The sequence below is a fragment of the Natrix helvetica genome (genome assembly GCF_964273705.1).
Source record: "Natrix helvetica genome assembly, chromosome: 10".
Classification (NCBI taxonomy): Eukaryota; Metazoa; Chordata; class Lepidosauria; order Squamata; family Natricidae; genus Natrix; species Natrix helvetica.
Window position 1 is genome coordinate 7,281,343 of NC_138561.1, and position 20,812 is coordinate 7,302,154.

Sequence of the window (20,812 nt, forward strand, 5' to 3'; positions counted from 1 at the left end):
ACTAACATGTACATGAATGGCAGTGAACACACATGGAAAATGCAGTCAACCGTAACATGCTTGAAAAGTATGGTGTGAAATATACTTTGTGGGATAAGGCAGAAAAGGGTTTTCTCACTATAGCAACAGGGATTAAAGAATAAAATTCTAGAGTTGAGAATTTCGAGTCTTGAGTTGAGTCTCATTCAAAAACAGCATGGAATCTACGACTGTGCAATTAGTCCTGAATGTTCATTTTCTGACATGGTTCATAAGAGAACTGAGAACCACAATACACAGGCTATCATAGCTAATTATGGATCAAAGAATGCATCAAAGACTTCCAGTTCCATGCTGGCTGATGACATTTCTTATTTCTAACGTTCAAACGATAATTTATTCACTCAGAATATATTAGAACTTAATGTGCAAAACTTCATTTTTCCTCATTTGCAATCCTAGTTAAAAAGTCAACAGAGATACCTTTATTAATTTATTTTATAAGTAATTCAAGGAAGCAAACATATATAATACTCCTTCCTCCTTCTATTTTCTCCACAACAGCAGCTCTCTAAAGTGGGTTGGGCTGAGTGAGAAGCAGTGACGTGCGGTGAGGTTTATGGCTGGTGAGGCTGGTGACATCATCAGGAAGGCGGGGAATGGGACCACGTGTGCTGGAGGCTCAGGCTGCCTCAGCCTCCAGCACATGTGATCCCATTCCCCGCCTTCCTGGGCGTGCTCCACTGGCTCGCGCTCCGCAGTCCTCGAAAGCGACTGGAGAACGACGAGAACCTTCCTGCCTCTGCTGGACTTTGCGCGCTCCTCGCGACTGCATATTGCAGTCGCGAGGAGCGCGCGAAATCCAGCAGAGGCAGGAAGGTTCTCGTCGTTCCCCAGTCGCTTTCGTGCCTTCGTCATCCGGGAGCGCCGACAACATTTCTGCCTCCGCCCTCCGCAGCTCCCGGGTGCGCCCGGACGGATGTATGTCTCCTGGTTTCTAGCCTAGTGCCTTAAAAAAAAAACACAGGCCGATTGATGTTCAATTAAAAACTTTCTAGCTGTCAGGAAAAGCATTGAAAAATTCCTCGTTACATTTCACACACACATACACACACGCGCCTCCAATTCATGCCTAATTTTCTAGGGTAAAATAACTAACATTTCTCAGAATCTGGGCAATGGACTAGAGACATTTGAAAGAAAAGGCAAGTTCTCACTCATGATTTCTTTGCCAATAATCTGTACCTGGAATATAGGTAAACCGCTGAGCCTGGCTTTTTTTCCTTTTGCCGTTGCAAACATAGAATTGTACGTGGACGGCTGCTGTAATTGCTTTGTTGTGATACGGAGGAACTTCAAGAATGAGCGCAGCCTGTGTAAAAATGAATAAAACGATAGAAAAAGACCAGGTGTGTCTCGGAAGGCTTTTTTCGTCATCCTCATTAGACCTGATAAATTGCATGCTGCATTTCCTGAAGCACTTTTTTCTTTTAAAGATAAGGAACAGAATTGTCAGTGGTGACACCTTTCCACAAGCCACTTTTCCTAAGAATGATTGGCAGGATGTTTGAGTTTTCTGCCTATGAGTCCTACTTCAAAAGGAAAGATCTCTCAGGAAGCAGTTCTCGTAAGTGCAGGATGATGCTTTCTTCGTGAAATTTACATATGCTAGATAACTTACGTAGAATATTTACATGTTCTAATCATTGTAATTTTCCCAAATGTTAGCTTACGAAGCTAACATCTGCGAAGGGGAAAGAGTTGGCACTTCAATTGCTGGAAAAGGTTCCACTTCTGGGTTTCCAAGTTTGTGAATCAAATCTGGCAGCTGCTGTAACTTTCTTGTATAATTTATATTCTTCCTCTTCTTTTCTTTCCCACAATCCCTACTACGCTATTAGTGTTTACTTTCTTCACATCAGTTTGCCCTTTCTAGCCTCTCAAGACTGAAGGTTATTTTTTTTTCTATTTAATATTACATCACTCACCGCTTTAGCCTTCTTCCCTATAAATCTGGCTCAAATTTTGCTAATATTTTTGCACGTTTGATATAAGTGCTAAGGGGGGGAAAAGCTGCCTATGTTGTTTCATTTTCCACCAGGATCTTTACAGAAATCAGTAAAATAATTCTGTACTTTAAAAAAAAAATCTCACCTCTTGACTCCTGTCTCTAATTATTTTTCCTTCCACTTCCCACTGGGGCCGTCCATCTACAAAGGCAAAGGTTTCAGGTCAGGTATCAGCTCAAGCTGAAGTAATTCAATTATTATATACATACAAAATACACAGTGTACAACTCTTATTAGTTTTCATTTGACTTTCAAGACTCTGTTCATTGTAGACATGTTAAATATTTGTCCATGCAATACCTATCTTGTTCAAAGATAACTGGCCAGAGAGAATTGAGCTTTGATTAATGAACCCCAAATGGGAAGTGAACTATGGATGAAGTGAGCTTTGAATGATTAGTTTTAAGAAGGGAGGAAAAATGATGTTGTGGGTGAAGATATTTGCATAATTCATAGGATAGTTGCTGTGTGTGTGTGTGTGTGTGTGTGTGTGTGTGTGTCTCTGTGTGTGTGTGCGCGCACACAAAAAATCATGAAATTGAATGTTCATAGTTAGAAAGATTTGGGCCATTTCATGGGCCACCAGAATCAAACCAGAAGCTAGAGAAAAACCTGAGCAAAATGTAGCACTAGATATTGTATTTACAAGTATATTAGTTTATATCCTATGTTTCTATTTCAATGAATATTTAAGGCACTGAGTATTGTGAACAAAAATAAAATGCAGAAGGCTGAAAGAAATAAAATACCTACCAAATAAAAGGCTTGGAAAGAAACATTATTTACAGTTTTTAAAAAAAATTAAAAGGGAGGGAAACTCTTGAAGAGATTCATTCCATTGCCCAACAGAAAAAGGTTTCTCCCTCCATGTATGTGACTGGCTCTAACTGTACAAATCTTTCAAGTCAAAGAGAGGATAAATCTGTCCAGTTTAATCAAGCAATAAGAAGAAAGGAATCTATAACAGACAGTAGTCCTTCCTGCTGCCAAATTGTCCTGTCGTGAAATCTACAAACTGAAAATAATCCAGAATAACAAGGCAAGCAGATTCTTATAATCTACTCCAACACTGAAATCCAAAGTCATTGGGATCCGATTAATTTCCTCTGCAAACAATATGCAAATTAGAAGGAGTCACTGACTGCTCTGGCGCTAAACTGTGATTTTAAAAAATGCTGCATATTGCAAAACAAAATGTGATGATTTACTGCAAAGAAGCAGTGGCGTAGAAGACTACAAATTCACCGTCTCCAGGGCTGCAGAAGAGAACTTCAAATAGATTTCATCCTACGTCTGATCTAAGCCACCTTGAAAAGTCCTCAGCTTAACATATCCTCAACTTATAATTACACCATAGTCAGTTCCACACTTAAGCATGGGACTGATCTAGCTCTATGGGAAGAGAGTGCTTACAAGCAATAATACCAACTGGGTATACTAGCAATGTTCCTAAACACAAGAGTCCTACATTTTACACCACTGATTTGCAATTTTTTGGACAGGCCAGCTCTATCAAGATCCTTTGTAATTCAAACAGAATTTGCATTTGCATCTCAGGGTAAAAGGACGTGATTGAATGAGCTTAGACACTCCGGTATCGGGGGTGAAATTCAGCAGGTTCTGGAGAACTGGTAGTGGAAATTTTGAGTAGTTTGGAGAACTGGCAAATACCGCCTCTGGCTGGCCCCAGAGTGGGGAGGGAATGGGGATTTTGCAGTATCCTTCCCCTGGAGTGGGGAGGGAATGGGGATTTTGCAGTATCCTTCCCTTGGAGTGGGGAGGGAATGGGGATTTTGCAGTATCCTTCCCCTGGAGTGAGGAGGGAATGGGGATTTTGCAGTATACTTGCCTTGGAGTGGGGAGGGAATGGAGATTTTGCAGTATCCTTCCCCTGCCACGCCCACCAAGTCACGCCCACAGAACCAGTAGTAAAAAAAAATGAATTTCCCCATTGTCCACTATGTTCCTTCAACCCCAGAAACAAACCTTTTCTGTTACTTGAAGCAGATCGACTTACCTTGCCCCTTTTCCAGAAATAAAATTTTTGATTCTGGAAGGAAGTTACAGCCTGTAACAATCATTTCATGGCCTCCGTTTACGGAGCAACTGCTGATGTTGTATTTCTCTATCTGAGGAAGTTCCTGAGCCGATCTCTGAGCTTTATCGAAGAGAAATACAAAAATGCATAAGAACGTATACACATATGGTTCTTATCGTATCTTCTCCCCCCCCCCGCCTTCTCTGTTTTTATTTCCCATATGCAACACACTTTCCTATATTTAGTTTAATCTGTTAGCTCAAACAAATTCAGAAATTGCTTGGCAGACCATGAACTAACCACAGAGGTTGCATTTGCTAAACACCCTAGACCAGTGATGGCGAATCTTTTTGTAAAGGCGTGCCAAAATTGTGAGTGCACATGCTATCACGCGCGCATGCGTGACCACACCCACAACTCAATGCGAACCTGCACACCTGTGCATGCGTGTGCAACACCCCCACCCCCGCGCAGGGGAGTTTTTGCCCACCCCAGGCTCCGGAGGCTTCTCTAAAGGCTGGGTAGAACGAAAACAGCCCTCCGGGAGGCCGAAAATCAGCTGCCCGGTGCTGGAGCTAACAACTCCCATGCCAGAAAATATGGCTCCATGTGCCACCTGTGACATGCTTGCCGTAGGTTCGCCATCACAGCCCTAGACCATGATTGGTAGCATTTGACAAAAAGAAGAGATTAAAACAGCCTGCCTCAGAAGCAAAGTCCCCAGGTGAATACACCAGGGAGCTTTCTAAAAGTCCCAGGGCAGGAAGGTAAAAAGCTGCCTCTATGCCGTATTTCTTATGAAGTCCAAACTTAATTCCTGAAATATTTATGGATATAACCATTTCCCCCACCAGCCAAAAGAATGAGCAAACTTACAGCATTCCACAGGTATAGAGGCAACCTGAAGGGACAAGACCTTCCCGCTCGGCTGTGGGATATGGACACGAAATACGAGCCTCACTCTTGTGTTTTTCCTTCCAATATCGGTCTCCCCCTTCCGAAGCTCGATGTCTGAATTGCGGAGCTTCAGAATACCTGCACAGTCAATACTGGAGAAAACAGAAGACATCACCCAAGTGGTATCTAATTACACGGGCCTTTTTCTTGTCTGAATATCTGCAAACACACAGCCACTCATTTAAAACAATAGCAATAGCACTTGGATGAATATATACCGTTTCATAGTGCTTGATGGCTCTCTTTGAGCGGTTTACAATGTCAAGCCTATTGCCCTCAACAATCCGAGTCCTCATTCTACCGCTCTGGGAAGGATGGAAGGCTGAGTCAACCTTGAGCCCGTCAGGATCAAACTCCACGTTGCGGGCAGAGCTAGTTTGCAATATTGCATTCTAACCACTGTGCCACCAAGGCTCCTTATCGGGTTAAGACTGCAAACTAGACATTGTTCCTTTGTACTAGAACAAGTGGGAAAATATTTATTTTGTGTACCGCAATCAGGCATGGAGCTGTGAGGTGGCAAAAACCACAGCAAGATGCTGGCAGTACAAGCAATTATGTAACTCTGCTTGGTTCTTAGCCTTGGAGCTCATGAGACATAGCACAACGATGCCAGTTGGGCAGAGAAAAAATGAAAAGGCACGTCTCCGGGACTGATCGGAAAGAATCGTGACTATAGATGACTGACAGATGTTAACTGTGGAACATCTCTGAAGTTTGCAAAGTAATTCTCTTGAAAATCACATCTAGCAAACAATGGATCAGTTCTTGCAACAACCGATCACCGGTTTTCAGGTACCATTTTTTAAAATAAAAAACATAGATAATAAATTGACTCTTCCTGGGTCAGTCAGTATCAGATGTGCAGCGCTCCTAGTCATCCAAAGCATTGCTTGCAGTGTTATAAAATCCTCTCATTCCACATTCTCCCTCTTATGAATAAAAAGGAGTAGAATAACAGAGTTGGAAGGGACCTTGGAGGTCTTCTAGTCCAACCCCTGCTTAGGCAGGAAACCCTACACCATTTCAGACAAATGGTTATCTAACATCTTCTTAAAAACTTTCAGCGTTGGGGCATTCACAACTTCTGGAGGCAAGTTGTTCCACTGATTAATTGTTCTAACTGTCAAGAAATTTTTCCTTGGTTCTATGTTGCTTCTCTCCTTGATTAGTTTCCATCCATTGCTTCCACTCTGTCCTACTCTCAGGTGCTTTGGAGAATAGCTTTACTCGCTCTTCTTTGTGGCAGCCCCTGAGATATTAGAAGACTGCTATCCTGTCACCCCTAGTCCTTCTTTTCATTAAACTAGACATGCCCAGTTCCTGCAACCGTTCTTCATACATTTTGGCCTCCAGCCCCCTAATCATCTTTGTTGCTCTTCTCTGCACTCTTTCTAGAGTCTCTACATCTTTTCTTTACATCATGGCGAACAAAACTGGATTCAATATCCCAAATGTGGCCTTACCAAGGCATTATAAAGTGGTATTAACATGTCACGTGATCTTTGATTCTGTCCCTCTGTTTATGCAGCCTAGAACTGGGTTGGCTTTTTTGGCAGCTGCTGCAATGAAGGCAAATGAGGAAGAGGGAGGAAGTCTCTCTTGTCCTCATTCAAGCCAACCATAATTTAACAACACCTGCAAATGCAGCAATGTTTGTGCAGACAAGAGGCAGAAGAGAGGAGTGGGAATGGAAAATAAAGGTGGTGAAAGAACAGACTCGATGTAGCCAAATGTGTTTCGAGAAAACCACGGAGACTACATTGAAATAAATCCATTATAACCTACTTTGCTGACGTTAGTACTTCACTACCTCAGAGACAATACATTTTGCCTTATTTCGGAATGGACCTGATATTTTTTAAGAATCAACATTAGTTCAAGGATTACCGACAAATATTAATGGGTGTGTGTGTGTGTGTGCGCGCGAGAGAGAGAGAGAGAGAGAGCATAGGAATTGTTATGAATATGTCTGAAGGTCAATGAAGAGTTTATTCAGATAGCTGCAAACACTCAAACACAAACTAAAGCTAAGACCTTGTGTTATAATCTTTGTGTATGTCCCTGTGCACATATCTGTGTGTGAGTCTCTACGCGCAAAACTGAGCATGATATAAAGCAACTAATTCTAGGATGCAAAAGCCATCTGCAGTTGCATAATCTTATTCGTACTGCATCATACAACACCTGCACTCCAGGGGTCAGCCAGGCGTTTTTGTTCTCTTAATGTGTCCACTTCAAACCTGAAGGACCACATGGCAAACTGAAGTTGCAATGCGCTGCACTCGGAAGCTGATATACGAAGATTATAGTATAATATACTTTTTAAAAATAAAAATACCCGCGTATCCTGAAACCCACAAAAGCCTATGCATTCTGGGGCACAACGTATTGAATTTGCGAGGCAGAATCCTCAGACCTACCTGGCAGTCATGTTGTTTTCAGGCAAAAGAGGGATTTCCAAAACTTTTGTGCTGGCAAGGATGATTTCTTGACTCGCCGTGGCAACTGTTTTCCCTGTGATTCTGTGCACTTGGTAAAAAGCATGTGGCCTTAAGTAACGATCATCGGCTGTCCCAATGAACATTTGAAGATTTACAGGTTTTTCATTGTAACCTAGGAGCTGATAAGACACAAAGAAAAAAAAAAACCTGTTAAAAATTAACAATTAGCTTTTCAGAGTGAAGGTGTTAAAACTGCAGACACGACCTAAGATACAGATGTATATTTGTAGCATATTTGATTCCCCCCCCAAAATAGCTCACAAGCATATGCCTGTAATAAAAATTAAACATGGCAAATCTGACAGTCAAACCACTCTGCTGCACTTGGCAGTCCTTAGGCTTTAAAAAAAATGGATCACAAAAGTAATTTACTATTATATAGTTTCCTTTTCCAAAATAACTTGCTTTGATTTTGACCTCATTCAAATCCCAAAGGTCCTTTGTCTCCTTGTTAAGCAGGAGGGATGGGGTCGATCAGAAGACCGCCAACCTTCCTTCTAACTGTTATTCAGTTACCTTAGAAATCCTAACTAATTGGTACATCCAAATATTTTAGGTATTGCTCCAATATAAGTTACCTAAAGCCATAATACAAACTCTTTTTTTTTAAAGTCGAATACTATAGTAGGAGCCTTTATCTTCCACTAGAAAAGATTTTGCTGTGAGACAGACTTTCTATGAGTCCCCCTGGGTCCATCCTATTGCAGTCCACTGGGAACGTGGTGGCTCATGAGGTTAGGATGATGGGCTGACGATTGATTGGCAGGCTGAAGACCTCGTTACAGCCTTGTGGTGAGGGGTCCTCTCATCATTCACTTCAGTGGGCTGTTCTGACCTAGGCTTCCCCCAAAAAAGCACGAGGCAGATTCCTGGTCCCGACAAAACCCCTTTTATTAAACGAATGTGAATTCCTCTCATTCGTATTCAGCAAAGGCCTGGGAAACAGTCTTTCAAAGGTGAATTTATAACCACAGACCTTATCTAGCTTGGAAAGCTTCCATGTAAATATTTTCCAAATGAGGTGCTGTGCAAGGAAAAACTGGGGAAAAGTCTCTGAGATTTACGGACAGATTTTCACACTCGTGAAACGAATCTAATGAATGAATGAATGAACAAATTGTTTCCTGCAAAAGCCCCCTCCCCTTTCGCTCCTCTTTTATTTCCTATGGGAGGGGTCAATCACCCTCCCCTTGCGAGGTTACTCCCAAGTCTACCCTGATTTCTGAGCTGTTCTTTTCTTTTGGCAGCTCTGCGCATGCGCGCACTGGGAACAGGCTCCAGCTGTTCCTCTGCTTCACTGCTGTCCAGCTCCAAAGGCAGCTGATAACTGCCAGACGGCCTCGGCCCCATCTCTGTCTCTGACGCAGAGCCCTCGTCCGAGCCTTCCCCAGACTCCAGGACTGGCCCATGCTCCTCCCCAACCTCCTCACTGTCCGACTCTGCTGCCAGCTTTGCTGGCCTCTGGCGGGCCACAACTTGAGCAACTTCATGGAGACACAAAAGGAGCCCCCACCTATGAGTCTCTCAAGCGATGGTGATGTCACTGGCTGAGTCTTTCACCATGGAAGTGCTTGCGAAACGGAAGTCTAGCGTTGCAGTCCAACTATTGAAAGTAGAAAGGGGTAAGGAATGGGTATCCCTCCAGTTGTTTGAAACTACGACTCTCAGATTCTGTTTCCATTGGCCATGATGAATGGGACTGATGGAATCCAAAACAGCTGGAGGGTGCCAGATTGCCTCACCCTCAAACAGAAGCAGGGTGGTTTTGCTTGCCAAGTCTTTTGAAGATTTTTGATTAACTGCTTCCCGCATCTGTTCCAATGTAATTTAGCAGTGGTTTTAAGCTACAATTTTCTTGGGGGGGGGGGGGGGAGAACTGTATTATTGCACTAGAAGAAGAACTCTGTGGATGTAAAGGCAAGCAGCAATAAAATACAATAAATCTGTCAAAATCAAAACCATCAACCTATAATCCCATATGGGAACCATTTTAGATCATTAAAGTAAAAGTCCCACTTTGAATTGCAACTTTCAGTTTAAATTTAATTCATTTCAGCTCTTACTACCAAATAAAATCATTCCTCCCTATCCAGCTCAATCCTATTCGTATTTACAATAATAATACAATACAATAGCAGAGTTGGAAGGGACCTTGGAGGTCTTCTAGTCCAATCCCCTGCCTAGGCAGGAAACCCTATACCGTTTCAGACAGATGGCTATCCAACATCTTCTTAAAGACTTCCAGTGTTGCGGCATTCACAACTTCCGGAGGCAACTTCTGTTCCACTGATTTAATTGTTCTAACTGTCAGGAAGTTTCTCCTCAGTTCTAAGTTGCTTCTCTCCTTGATTAGTTTCCACCCATTGCTTCTTGTTCTACCCTTTGGCGAGAAGCATCTATGTTCAATTAATGGCACCCAAGATCACTACCAAGCCTGCTTCGGAGGCTTCCCATTCTGCAGCAAAGTCAGCTGATTTTAATTCTAACACACACACACACACACACACACACACACACACACACACACACAGAGACGGTGGGTATTCCGTAGGTTCTGATCAGCTCTGGAGAACTGATAGCAGAAATTTTGAGTAGTTCGGAGAACCGGTAAATACCACCTCTAACTGGCTCCAAACCCATCTATTCTCTGCCTCTTGAGTCCCAGCTGATCAGGAGGGAATGGTGTGTGTGTGTGTGTGTGTGTGTGTTTATTTGTGTGTGTGTGATGGATCCATATGCAATTTATAAGCCACTGGCTGCTCATCCCTACCAAAAGATGACACTAATCATCCAGAACATTTCATAGTATTCTACTAAATGCAGAATTAATTTCTAGTTTCCAATACATTTTCTGAATACTTCAAAGCAAAACAGAATATATCCCAACTCTTTTATGTCACCCAAAGGGACGTGCAGACTTTTAATTCTCAATAGATAGGAAGTTGCAGGAGCCACTTTTTTCCCCCTGAGATTCAGAGATCCCTACAAGTCACTTGCCAATCACGGCAGACAGTGAATCTCTCTAGCCTGATTTAAGACACTTTTCTATTTAACCGTTTCCCCTGCTAAAAGGTATCCCAGTTCAGGGGAAAGTTGTTTTGAACAGAATAGGTGCTCCATTTTTTTTTAACAAAACAAAGCAAAACAAAACTGTAGTTGCATGTTGACTGACTGTGCAATCCAAAATATGAATATAAATGGGACCTTGATAAACCCTCCAATGGATATTATATTAAAAGGCTGGCATTAATGCCAGTCTGTGTCCTTTACGCAGATACTACACTCTAGTGGTTGTGTTACAAAAGGGAACCAAACACGTTTAAAATACATTTACAGTTCCTGCAGTTGCCCAAATATAGGCATGCTTATGATAGGCGACGTATATATATATTTTTTAATTCCATAAATATAATCACACACTCTTCACACGAGGCATCCTGCCGAATATTGTAAATAATGAAAAGTTACAGCACCGTCTCATTGACTGACCTCTAAAAACCCTCCACCCGTAACTATATCCTGTGACACACAACCCATTGCTTTGCAGACGAAGCTCTGTTTGTGTTTCTGTATCGTTTCCATAGCAAAGGTCAGCGTATGCGCACGTTAAACTAAAGCTGGAAGGCTAAAGAGAGAAGGTCACTACAGGATAATCTACAGTAGCTTCTCTCTAAAACACCTCTATTAATTGGGGCAGCCTGTTGTCACAGGTAGGTTCCCTTAAATGTGGATGCAATGCAGAAATAAACGACCAGGTTAGGGAAAAGGAGTATTTATTCACTCCCCCCCCCCTTATTTTCAAACCTCTCTCTAAAAACCAACGCCTGGCAACTAATTTCAAGGTCAAACATTTGGCTCCATCGGCTAGACAACTATTTTAGAATGGCAAATCACATTAGGTTCCTTTCAATTAGACTTTTCACACTTTTTTTAAAAAACTCCGCTCTTTGATGGAGCGTTAACCCCCCCCCCCCGGGACTGGATTGGGTGCCTGTCAGCGGTACGCGGCACGACCTCGTCGCTTGCATTCATACCCCCGATTAATGCAACAACAATATCCCAATTTTAAAAGGCGAGAGTCTTCTTTCGCAGCAAGCGGCAAGCGTTTGCTTTTCGTTTGTCCTTCCGCCTGCATTTGCCTTTCTTTGATCTTGATCTGCATTTGGTTTGCAGTTTATAAGCACAGAGATCAAAGGAATTATGGCTAAGGGAAATGAGAACATGTGTTCCGATCTGACGTCAAAAGCCGTCTGCAAAGCCAGGTCTACCACCCCTTGCTTTGTTTCACTGGACCGTGCTTTTTTTTTTTTTTTAGTAATGTAATCAGCGAACGCTAATCAATGTTCCAGATTCTAATTCCATTTCTGGATGTCTAGGACATTTCATAAACTCAGCTAAAACATACGAATAATGGAGAAAATGGGGGGGGGGGGGGGAAACCACGATGAAAGAGTTGATAATAATTCAACCAGTGTTTTGGCCGGGCAGAAAATATCTCATGACCAAATATAGCAGTTGTTCATCTATATATATAAAAGTGTGTGTGTGTGTGTCCCAGCATAACTCTGGAACGCCTGGAGCAATTTCAACCAAACTTGGTACACAGATGACTTACTCTCTGGAAACAAATACTGGGGGGGGGGGGGGGGAAGACACCCCTAACAACCCTTGTGGGGGGGTGTTCTGTTAAGATGCAGCCTGTTGTACCTTAAAATGGCTTCTACCGTACTGCCTTAAAATGGCTTCTACCGTACAGCGCTGTGGAGTTGCCATGGTAACGGCTTCATAGTACTCCACAAGGGGATTCCCTCTGGTAAGGGGAAAAAAATCCAATATTAGAAATTGTGGCGACGTTCATGGAAGGAGGGTTGGGATAAATAAATACCCGGGCAGCGCCGGCTTATCAGCTAGTATTAAATCAAAGAACTTGTCTGTACTTGAGACTTCTGTATTATAAAGTTCTCGAATCATTTAGGTGCACAGAATTGAGACAGCACCCATTGCTTCTGCTGATGACCTTTGGCAAGACCAGGATGAAGATTGTATATTGATCCTGGTTCTTCCTGAAGTCAGTGATCATAGCATACTTCTGCAGAGACTGTAACTGGAGGCCACCATGTAGCAGTAGTCCTCCTCCTTTCTCCGCAGGTAGTTGGTGTTGACAAGTCAGAGAGATCGAGCCTGTGATCCTTACTTGAGAGATGCCTCAAGACTCAATGCCCTTGACCCTTTTTTAAAAACTTCACACGAAACCATTGAATGAGGCTATCTGGGACGTCAACTATCCAACTTAGCCCTAGGGCCGTGATGGCGAACCTATGGCACGCCTGCCACAGATGGAATGCAGAGCCATTTGTTAGGGCACGTGTGGTGTTGCCCTGTCAGCTGCAGCACGCATGCACACACCGGCCAGCTGACTTCGGCTTTCTCTTAAGGCCGTTTTTCGCCCTTCAGAGGCTTCACTCCAGAGGGCGAAAACCGGCTATACAGGCAAACTGGAAGTCTATTCCTGAACTTCCGGTTTACCTGTGGGGCCGATTTTTGTGTTCCCTGAAGCCTCCGGAGGGCTCCGGGTGGGGGGAAGCTGTTTTCGCCCTCCCCAGGCTCCTAGAAAGCCTCTGGAGATTGGGGAGGGCGAAAAACAGGTCCATTGCACACCAAAAGCAGGGGGGGAGGGTTGGGGTCACGCATGCATGCACAAGGGGGGGGGTGTCACATGCATAGCATTATGGGTGTGGGCACGCATGGACACAACCCCCCTGCACTCCACCCGCTTTTGGCACGCGATGGGAAAAAGGGTTGCCATCACTGCCCTAGGTACCCTAGAAATTTTGCCAATGTCTTGTCCTGGTGTCTGGAGGCTGTGCGGGTATGCCCTTCATGGCATAGGCCCTGGTTATCTAAGGGACCGCCTACCTCCAATAGCCTCTGCCCATCTTATAAGATCGAGCAACTGGATGTGCTCTAGATACTCTTGATCAAACAATTCCATCCATCAGGACCTAGGAAAGCATTTCTTTTCTGTTGCAGCACCTGCCCTCTGGAGCAGCATCCCTGAACATTTTTATCTGAGTATCTTATTTCTTCTAGACTTGCATTGACTTTGTTCCTATTGTTTTGTTGCTTTCTTGCTTTTAATTGTTGTAAGCTGTCCAGATTCTTGTGGAGCTGAGTGCCAGGAATGACTAAATAAATTCTAAACAGCCACCAGCTATCATCAAAAAGTATCTCCTTGCTGCTATCTGGTAGTTCTCCAATATTAGGAGCCAGATATGGTAGCCCTAAGTGCATATACAGAGCCTGCCTAACTGGGCTTCAAAAGTTAGAGAATGAGAAGAGTTAAAAGGAATTTTAAAAGTATGTAAATCTGTCCATGTAAGCAAACATAAACTCATCTGTCAACCTGTCTTCTCAATGAATAACATATAAGTGAATCACTGCAGTTGTTAAATTAATACCCGGTTGTTAAGCGCATCTGGTTTCTCCATTGACTTTCCTTGTCAGAAAGTCACACATGACCCCAGGATACTGCAACCGTCATAAATATGAGTCAATTGTCAAGCGTCTGAATTTTGGTCATGTGGCTGTGGGGATGCTGCAATGGTTGTGAAAAATTAAGTCATTTTTTCCAGTGCCGTTATAATTTTGAACAGACACTAAATGAACTGTTGTAAAGTTGAGAACTACCCGTGTAAGGCAGCATTAAAGAAAAAAAAATGATCTTGAAAACGCAAAAGGCAAGTCAGAAAAAAGCAAGGTAATATTTAAACATTGGGGTTCCACGTAAAACAGTTCCCTCTAGCAATTCTCTTGCAAACTCCCTAGCTATCCGGCTAAATTCTAATGTCAGGCCTGCAGTCATATTTCTTTTAGGATCTTTGGCCTGCCACACACTCTCTCATTTTACTATGTTACCCTCCGGGGAGAGGGGGCGGTCTAGAAATTTAATAAATTAAATTTAAATTAAATTAATGTTGTTTCATTAGTAGGGTAATTGGGAGGGGGAATAGTAAGGAGTAGAATTGTAGAATGGGTTGTTGTCAAAATAAAACATTCCTTTCTCAAAGCCCAAGGACATCCTTTGTCTCCGTACCACTGCACCTGACCGGAACTAGATGGGTGGAAATGTTAGCGTGGCAGAGGAAGATTGGACCATGTGATGGACTTGTGGGTGTGGGAGCAAGATGAGGAACTTTCAACTGGGTGGGAACCCCAGGAAGCTTTCAGATTCTGGTTTTCCACAGATTGTACCAACATGTCTCTCTTATTAAATTGGAACTTTGATGAAAGCTATGCCTTGGACTCTGATTTAATTCTGGGTGATATTTGGAACGCTGACATCTAATCCCATACATACAGATTCCAACCACCAAAAATCCCAACAACATGTATGTGAGGCACGGGAAAAGGTATACTCAAATGCAAAATGGGAAAATGAAAGAAAAGTAGAAGATACTTTGCTACAAACTATTTTTTTAATTTTTTTTTTATTAAGGCAAATAGTAACCGGAATAAAAACAGAAAACAGAGAAAAGAAAACAGAAAAAAGATATGGGGCCTCCTGCTTGAGCAAGGGACTGGACTAGAAGACCTCCAAGGTCCCTTCCAGCTCTATTCTATTTAAAAATGGGTTGATAGATTACACTCTGATTGCAATAATGTCTTTTCAAGACACTTAAAAGCCGACTTTTAAATTTTAAGGAACGTGCACCCAGCAGGTATGTTTCTCAAACTTACATCATACCTATTTAGCCCTAAAATAGAGTCCAGTTATGGAGCTTTTAGAGATCTCTAGAGGGGAGAAAACATGAGATGATGAATAACCACCAAAAAGCAAGGGCAACTAGAGATAAGATCCACTTTGTAGCACTATATCAAAATTATCTGAAGAATGAACACTAAATGTGACAGAGAAGCTGATTAATAAAGGAACTGTTTGAACATATAACAAAGAGCTGTGATAAGGTACGGGCTACATTCAATTTCTGAGTTAAAATTTCCGTTAAGTCCTCCATTATACTTCAAGCATTTCACACTAGGTTCTCTCATTTTACAATACTTTGTCTTTTTCTCCTGACATACCAGGTTCTGACTTGCATACCACAAAGCAGGAGAAGTGTGGCATTGCCTTTTAACTGTTTCTCAACTAACTAACATATCACAAGCTTTCTCCCTGACAGAAATGTTTCAATGATTCATTGAACAGTAAAAATTCAAACCTGCCTAACGCTTGCCCAATATAAAAATTCACTGGTCTTCTCAAATCTGGGTCACTTGTTACATCCGGTACATTTTTTCCAGAAGCTCAAAAGAAACTGATCTGCGAGAAGAGTTTGCATTTATTTATTTTTTGGACTAGCCAATGAGCCACATTTTACTATCCGCGTCCATCTTTTACTACCTTCCATCTTTTCTACCTTCCAGTTTTATCATCAATGCCTGGAATCTTTCAAAAGATTCTCAAAACTTTCAGGGGACTTGAGGCTTATTTTTCCGTACTCTTGTTCTTGGAGATTGATAGGGGTACGTATATGAGGGAGGGATGGCACCGCTGGTGGAGGGGCATGCTGCGCCCTTTTTAAGGCTGCTGGGTCATCTTTGGTCCCCACCTGACACCCACCTCTCACCTGTGGCTCCAAGTACTTGAAACACACAGTGGCCACAGCCCAGTCAACGTCTCGGCAGACAGGTCAAACCAGGAGAGGGTAATTGATTAATTGATCAATCTTTGAGTCTCAGTGATGTAGAAGATTTGTCTATCGCAACATGTGAAATCTGGCCCTGGCAGGAAACTGATCAACAGTCTTAACAGTCAAGAAGGCAGGCCCAGAAGACGTTGTGAAGAACCAAGAATACGTCCCAAAGGTGCTTTTTCAAGAGGCAACTGGATTTTCTTTGTTTTTTTCCTTGAAGACGTTTCGTTTCTACATCCACGAAGCTTCTTCAGTTCAGTTGGATGAGAAGCGAAACGTCTTCAAGGAACAACAAAGAAAATCCAGTTGCCTCTTGAAAAAGCACCTTTGGGACTACCATGACCTGGATGGCTGAGAATTTCCATAGACATTTTGCTGAGAATATGACAAGCTGCTTAAATATCTACCGCAGCAGGAGATGTCCCAGCCATAGCAGTTCTCCATGCCACTAAATCAGGAGTGTCCAATCTTAGCAATTTAGCAAAGCTGGCTGGGTAATTCTGGGAGTTGAAGTCCACAGGTCTTAAAAGTTGGGGCAGAGGGGACACCCCTAAACTAAATTAAGGTCTGCTTCTGCCAAGAGAGTGGGACTGCCCCCTGTGCAACAGCTCTTGCACTTAAAACTCCACCAAGCACAGGTTTCTGTTGTGCAGTTCATACTTCTGGAATTCATTTCAATTTCACTGTTTGACACGCTACTATTATACCCTACGCATTTCTAAAATACGCCCTTCATCACTCTTTCATTTCAGTTTTCTATGACTAACTAATACAGAACAGAATTATATATTTTTTTAATTAATCCTGCTTCAGAATTTACTAACAATTCTGAAAGGTTTCCTGTAAGTGCTGTGGGCGAGTTATGCTTCCCTGGTTTTGCTGGGTATCAAGACAGCTTTTGCAAGGTGACTCATCCCTGGATGCTGGAGTTAGTTAGCAGGACCTCTTGGGAACAAAGGAGAGATCCTTAAGATCATCCACCTGACTCTGGACAGCAGCTCCTTGTGAGCAGATCACAAAAACGACTGTTTTCAGTCACTTGATGAATGGAGTGACTGAAAGTTGAGACGACATTAAAGTCACATTCACAAAGCAGCCTTTAACATTAAGCTTGATTGACTCTTACATCTTAAACACTTTTTTGGATTTTTATTTTTATTTTGCATATTGAAGAGATTAAGAGCCTCTGGACTGGCAAGATATTACTCTGCTCATTGGGTGAGATTCCATCTCCTTTAAAAGGTGATGGTGCAAATTTGGTTTGAAAATTTTATATGTATGTATGTATGTATGTATGTATGTATATTCGATTCCCAGTAAAGGTATGGCTAGCTGATGAGAGCTAAATAGCTTGAAATAGATGTATACTAGTCTCCCTTTATTTATTTATCAGCACAAATGCAACACACACACACACACACACACACATATGTATATGTTTTTTTTGGGGGGGGGACTATGCAGCAAAGGGGTACTAAGTATGTAGATTTTGAAAAGTCAGTAATAGATTAAAAGGCCAGAAGGATTTGTAATTATAATTTTGAATTATTTGGAAGATATTGGCTCATGAGAAAATAGAGATTTCTTTCGTTTTTTTTAATGATACAAACACTTTAAAGGCTGGACATTAAAGTTGGAGGATAAAGGAAAAAAAGCAGATGTCCTCAGGACAAATCTTGGAATACCTTTCAGCTATGTTTCTGGACATAATGGGTCAAAGGTTTGATAAAATTGAAAGAGCACATTCTAATAAAATTGCAAAACAAGGATGGCTGCAATCAATCTCTAATTTTAAAGGAAATTGTGTTATAAAAAGAATTTGTTAGCAATTCTAACAGCCACATTATGCCGATAATTCATATTAGTTACATGCCAATTAAGATTTGGCCCAATAAATTTTACCCAATAAATAAGATTTAGCTTCCCCTCCCCCCTCTGTTGAATTTTATGTTGCTTTTTGCAACCCTTTTTCCCCAGTTTCAAAAGTTTTTTTTTAAAATGTGAGTCTGTTTTCAATAATGTTGATAGGCCTTTCTACCTCTGTGTTGTATGTACATTTAATAAGCAAACCATCCACAGCCTCTGCCACATTATTTATTTTAATACACAGGACCGATTGACATAGATCAATTAATGAGCATCAGCTTACTACAGCTGCTTTACCATCCATTACTCCAAATACTATAGCAACATTATCAATAATAAGGTCACTTTTGTTTTATTTTTAAAACAGAGGCTGTTAAATGCTTTGCTAGTACAATATTAAAGAACTATGCTTAAGCCATTCTCATTATCTGAGATCAGTCAGAGACCTGGCCTGGAATATATTTTTTTCTAAGAATGTTTTAATTCTTGTAATCAATACAATGATTCACACATGAACACTGGTATTTTATTCTAAAATGCTGCCATTTTTGCAGGCTTTCTAACATTTTCCACATTCATACTTATCCCATTTTTGAAGTTGGAGACATAACTTAATTCTCCAGTGTTTCTCATGCATTATAGATAATGGTTCTGAGATAATATTTGAAAGCTCTTTCAGTTCCTAAGTGTATAATCAAACTCTTAAAGAGGCATGAAATCATCCCTTTGCTTATAATGGGTACAAATCACCCTTTAGGTTGGCAAAGCTTTTCTTTGTCACAGTTGGCATAAATTATCTTCTTTAAGCATCATCTTCTTCAAACATCATCTAATATAGCCTAGGAAGCAGTTTTTCTTACTTTTTTTAATCAATCATAACTATTCTTCATGTTGAGCTTTGTCTTCCTAACATTTTTATTTGGAAGATATCTGTCAAGAAATCAGGAACCAGGATAGGGTTCAAAACAACTACAAGTTTATTCATGCTACCTATACACAAGAATCTGATCTACTAACAGCCAAGGCAAATTGGCACCAGATAAGAGTCAATGGACTTCAACGGGGAGGGGGCGGTGGACTTAAGATGTAGAGATACCAAACTGATGATGCATTTGACCCCAACCTACTCATCACCTACAATACCTGCCTTTTTTGTCCGTCCATGAACTTTTGAGTTTCCTTAATGTGACGCAGGTCCTTTTAAGTTCAGTGGTTCTTACTAAGGTATCATATACTGGCTTCTTTAAACATCCTCAGTTTTATTCTCTGATGGGAACAGGTTGCAGCTGTACTTTCACATATTTTCAGGAGTCTTCAGAATTTCTTACCAAGGATTTTATTCAAAATTTCCTTATACTTTTGTAAACAGATATCCAAAGTCTTGAATATCCAACGCCTTCTGTATTTTGGACTTCACATAACATGGTCACATTTCCTTTTAATATTTCTGACAATTATGTATCATTGATGGATTCTTCCCTATCAACCAGGATTACATTCAAGATACCATATCCTCTTTCCATTTTCAACAATATTTCCTATACATTTATTAGATATTCCATTTCTAGAAACTTCATCAGAAGTTATGACTTTGTTGATATTGGATCATTAAAGATCCCCCATTATTACTACAGCTCTGTGAAAATTGCATCAACTGCTCCAGAAAAGAACCATTCATGTCTATCAGTTACTTAGCAATACTTGCAATATTACCCTTTTCCCCCCAAAGAAAACTTTCTTTTTTAAAATCATAGATGTTCTATGCAGAAAAACACACTATTGATACCACAATTCTAAGCCTATTTCTTTTGAACAATAATATATACTTACACATACCAGCACGCATCAAACACCTGTTATACATGAGGTTCAGATTATTGTATAAACCTTGCAAATCCACTACATCTCATAAATTACGGTATTCCCCACCTGAAATCTTGCCAGATTCAGGCAAGAATTCCCAGATCACATTTCCAAAAAGAACCCCAAAATAATAAACAATTGCTATATAAAAAAAGATTTTCATGCATTGTTTATCTTAATATGTCTAATATCACAATATTTAGGTAGCTCAATCACTATTACAAACAAGAAAACTCCTTAAAACTGTTGATTCAATAATTTTACTTGCAAACGAATTGCCCTGTTTTACAAAATTAATGCATGTATATATGTAGAAATGTGACTTGTAGTCTTGCATGTCCCAACTTCCTTCTAGACGAACTACAATACTCTGTTTTCCATCAAAAGGAGAAATGGGGGAAAAAAAACATACTGTATGCAACACATACATGTTGGCCTTCCCGTGAGTCTTCAGTCTGCAAATACCCCAGTCCAACTGCACACTTTAATAACTGTTTATCGCCAAGTTCGTAAAAAAAAAAATAAACATTTAGCAAAACTGTTTTGAGCAATAGGATAATGATTTCAATTAAACGGGCAATGTTAACTATCAAGCATTAAGATCCTCATGCTAAGAGAGCATTTCTTGTCAGATCCAAGATAAATCATTTTAGCATATTACAATTTTAATACTATAATAAAAGGAGGAGGATTTCATTTTCTAATTTTTATTTCAGTGATTACGTAACAAGGTAAGCTCAGATTTGGCCACGATCTACACTGAGTCCCAGGCTCATGTATAAGGAAATAAACTCCCGTGAACAGAACTGTACTTAATTCCAAGTACTGTAAAGTTGTATTGGA

General features: G+C 41.1%; 1 protein-coding gene across 1 annotated transcript in view; it reads right to left on the reverse strand.

Moving 5' to 3' along the window:
- NFATC3 (nuclear factor of activated T cells 3) overlaps positions 1–20,812 on the reverse strand; it is a 62,291-nt gene that overhangs the window by 12,045 nt on the left and 29,434 nt on the right. The window contains exons 4-8 of the mRNA XM_081963330.1: positions 7,467–7,666; positions 4,963–5,135; positions 4,066–4,206; positions 2,134–2,189; positions 1,225–1,351 (exon numbers count right to left, since the gene is read on the reverse strand). Coding sequence (XP_081819456.1) covers positions 1,225–1,351; positions 2,134–2,189; positions 4,066–4,206; positions 4,963–5,135; positions 7,467–7,666 — 697 coding nt within the window. The remainder of the gene's footprint in view (positions 1–1,224; positions 1,352–2,133; positions 2,190–4,065; positions 4,207–4,962; positions 5,136–7,466; positions 7,667–20,812) is intronic.